Genomic DNA, 3305 nt, shown 5'->3' on the forward strand with positions numbered 1-3305 from the left:
CATCTACCAGTTTCGACATGGACATGGAATGAAATAATTGACCTGGGATGAGGGTGACAATGTGGATGGGTGCAGCCGTGCAGGTGAAGTGCTGGCATCGGGGGAGGTGGCAACTGGAGGAGGGTGAGCAGCAATTGAATCCAGAAGGCACCACGCTTTGTTAACCCCACGACTTAAACACCCACACTAATCTGCCGTCTGCCTATATAAACCCTACCAAGTCAGTCCAGGCCACTCCATTCGCTTTGCTAGTAGCTAACACATCCCCCCGAACGCGTAGTAGTAGCAGCAGCAGCAGCAGGGTAGCTCCTCAGTCCAGTACGTCTCGGGTGAGCAAGATCAGCAGATCGATGGCGCTCGAGCTCTGTCGTCGCATGACCGCGTCCGCCCTCCTCCTGCTCTTCCTCCTCGTCGCCACAGGTACGTCGCTCTTCCCAGCCAGCCAGCCGTGAACAGTTTTTCTGCATGACGCTTACTGTGGTTTGGTACTTTGGTTGACGTGCATGCAGAGATGGGGACGACGACGGTCAAGGTGGCGGAGGCGCGGGACTGCCTGTCGCAGAGCCACAACTTCAAAGGCGCGTGCCTCAGCAGCAGCAACTGCACCGCCGTCTGCCGCACGGAGAACTTCCCCGACGGCGAGTGCCACGCGCCGCACTACCAGCGCAAGTGCTTCTGCAAGAGGCCCTGCTAGTCCGCCCACTCGCCCGGTCCTGCCGAGACGTCCCATGCATGCTACTGTAGATCATCCGTGCCGTTAGCTCGTTCTGTTCCGTTCGCCAGTGCGTCCACGTTCGACGCTACTTGTTCGTGTGTCCCGCTCGGTAGAACTAATAAAGTAGAAAATCAATCGGGGTCTCTCGAGTTTAGTTGGCTGTACGTCGTGTTGGTTGGCACCTGATTTGTACTCCATGTGGTGAACTGGTGATGTAATAAATATGGTCGTTGTTTCAGCATGGATGGACGTGTGCTGTGTGCAATCTCTCTCTCTCTCTCGCTGTGATCGTTTGTCATCTTGGAAGAGAAATGCTACATACCACTATTATTGTGACTACATTATTGACGTGACAAGATGAATTGGACGTTGCCTTCTTGCACACTACAACACATATTCATTCCTTTGTTTCTAAACAAGACTGAAAATGTTGAATGGAGCTCGGCCTCCATGGAGGCCGAATTTGGGATGATCAAAAAGTCATATTTGCACGTTTCTAATTTTTCTTTTAAAAACACACCTATATTAGAAGCATGATGTACAAGTGTGTCAATTTTCACAACAAAATATGATAAAATGAGTACTACACATACACAACAAAAAACTTCGCCTTTTTAGTACAAGCACTATTTATCCTCAAAGTCCATGATTTGTTTTGCATAACTCACATTACAAGGTATTTTATCCTGAAATTTTACACACATACACATCACATCCTTATATACTTCTGTATATTTTTATATATTTATGAAACTGAGAAGTTTGAATTTTGTATTTTTCAAAAAAAACTGGTCTCCATGGTGGCCGAGCTCCAAAACACCCTACTCAAACAATAACCTTCTATATAATACCTTAGCAATTCATTTATCTAGTGCCTTTTTTTGGCGGTAATTGCCTTTGGCTCCTAGGTGCATATGCACCCATTGTCGAAATACACATTTCGAAAAGTTGAAAAATTCGGAACAAAAATCCCGCGTGTATATCCAAACATTTTATGTGCGTGCAAAAGGTTTCAATGAAAAACGACGTTTTTTGTGGCTTGTGTAAAAAAGACAAATTCTGATGCTTCATTCTAACTATTCACGAGGCATTTCTTTATTTTTTTACACAAGCCACAAAAAACGTTGTTTTTCACCGAAACCTTGTGAACGCACATAAAATGTCCGGATATACACGTGAGATTTTTGTTCCGAAATTTCAACTTTTTGAAATGTGTATTTTGACAATGGGTGCATATGCACCTAGGAGCCAAAACGCCGCTCTCCTTTTTAGTCATTTTTACACAAGCTATATACCGTTGGAAAACGCCGAAGGTCTTAAAACATGTAACAAACAATACTCACCGCGTAAATCGGCTTGACCAATTTTTTACCGTTCCATCAGAGCATAAAATGAAAAACAAAATAGCCAGACACATTCCTGCAAAACTTTAAATTAATAATATAAAAATATAGTGGAAAAAAGTAAAAGTTTTTATTATGAATCCATTACCCATCTATACTCGTTGGAACACCGAACGGAAATAAACGTTGCCATTTAGATATATCATAATTCCAACCAGGCAGCTTTATTTCGAGTGCTTCTTTGAAATCCCTTGTAAAACTCTTTAATTTCAGTGCATGCCTTAACTTCTTTTCCTCTAACGATTGTGATGTTTGAATAGGATTCATAATATACAGGCGACGTGCCTCTTTATCAATGACGTACAAGATGTATCGGCCGATTGATGTATAGGGAAGATAAATCTACAAGTGGAGCTATTAGAAACAACAATAAATCATGATAACAATGGACAAATTACTATACTTACCTTGTCGCATGATGAGATGTCGTTGTCCATCCCAGGCCAACTATCAAATAATGTTGCCAACGTCTGGATAGTTCCTTCTCGCAAAACTTCTGACCTCGTGTTGACTCTAGAAACATGGACTAAGCAAAAAAAGAAATATTGGTTCAACATGTTGATACTAATGACACATAGAATAAAGAGTTACGATAGAATAAAGAGTTACGATAACATACAATGAAGAGTTACGATAACGTACACAAAATCATAGATTCATGTAGTGTACAGGAGGGTCTGTGAACAATACTCCCTCGTCACATGCCAGCATACGCACGGCGGTGTTGAATCAATCATTGTCCATGGGTTGCTCCATGTTAAGTATGGACTGAAGTTTCTTAAGACTTAAGCCGATTGGACCAGGTGTCGAGCTCCGGACCCATAACTTCCTATAAATTGGATGGTAAGAAGAACAGTAATATACATCCACACATTAAATATTGATACATGATACTTACTTCAGACACGCGGCATCATCGATCGACATGATGTAGCTGCAAAGGCCGGCAAGTAATTCATGTTTGTCCGTGGGTATGATAGTGATCGTGGCAGGACGTTTGTCTTTGATAACGTCCGATGGATTCTCCAGGATCTCGAAATCAGAATTAGCTAAAGTTTCTTCATCGTCAGGTTGATGATATATGGGACCTCCTTTTAGCTTATTAAGCTCTGAATCGAGCAAAATGACAGCGATTTTTTGTCGAAAATGTTTCATATCTTCCTACAAGATATATATATATATATACA

General features: G+C 42.2%; 1 protein-coding gene across 1 annotated transcript; it reads left to right on the forward strand.

Annotated features, from left to right (window-relative positions):
- Positions 1-254: 254 nt before the first annotated feature.
- Positions 255-956, forward strand: LOC123086524 (defensin-like protein CAL1). Its single transcript, XM_044508284.1, has 2 exons — positions 255-420; positions 510-956. The coding sequence occupies exons 1-2, from the start codon at positions 351-353 to the stop codon at positions 692-694; spliced, it is 255 nt and encodes an 84-aa protein (XP_044364219.1). The 5' UTR covers positions 255-350; the 3' UTR covers positions 695-956.
- Positions 957-3305: the final 2349 nt, after the last annotated feature.

The sequence above is a fragment of the Triticum aestivum genome, chromosome 1B (genome assembly GCF_018294505.1).
Source record: "Triticum aestivum cultivar Chinese Spring chromosome 1B, IWGSC CS RefSeq v2.1, whole genome shotgun sequence".
Classification (NCBI taxonomy): Eukaryota; Viridiplantae; Streptophyta; class Magnoliopsida; order Poales; family Poaceae; genus Triticum; species Triticum aestivum.

Excerpts from the sequence above, each read along its gene's own strand:
- LOC123086524 (XM_044508284.1), top strand. The coding sequence starts at position 351 with ATGGCGCTCGAGCTCTGTCGTCGCATGACCGCGTCCGCCCTCCTCCTG. Across the intron at positions 421-509 it reads CTTCCTCCTCGTCGCCACAG|AGATGGGGACGACGACGGTC; the intron begins GTACGTCGCTCT and ends ACGTGCATGCAG.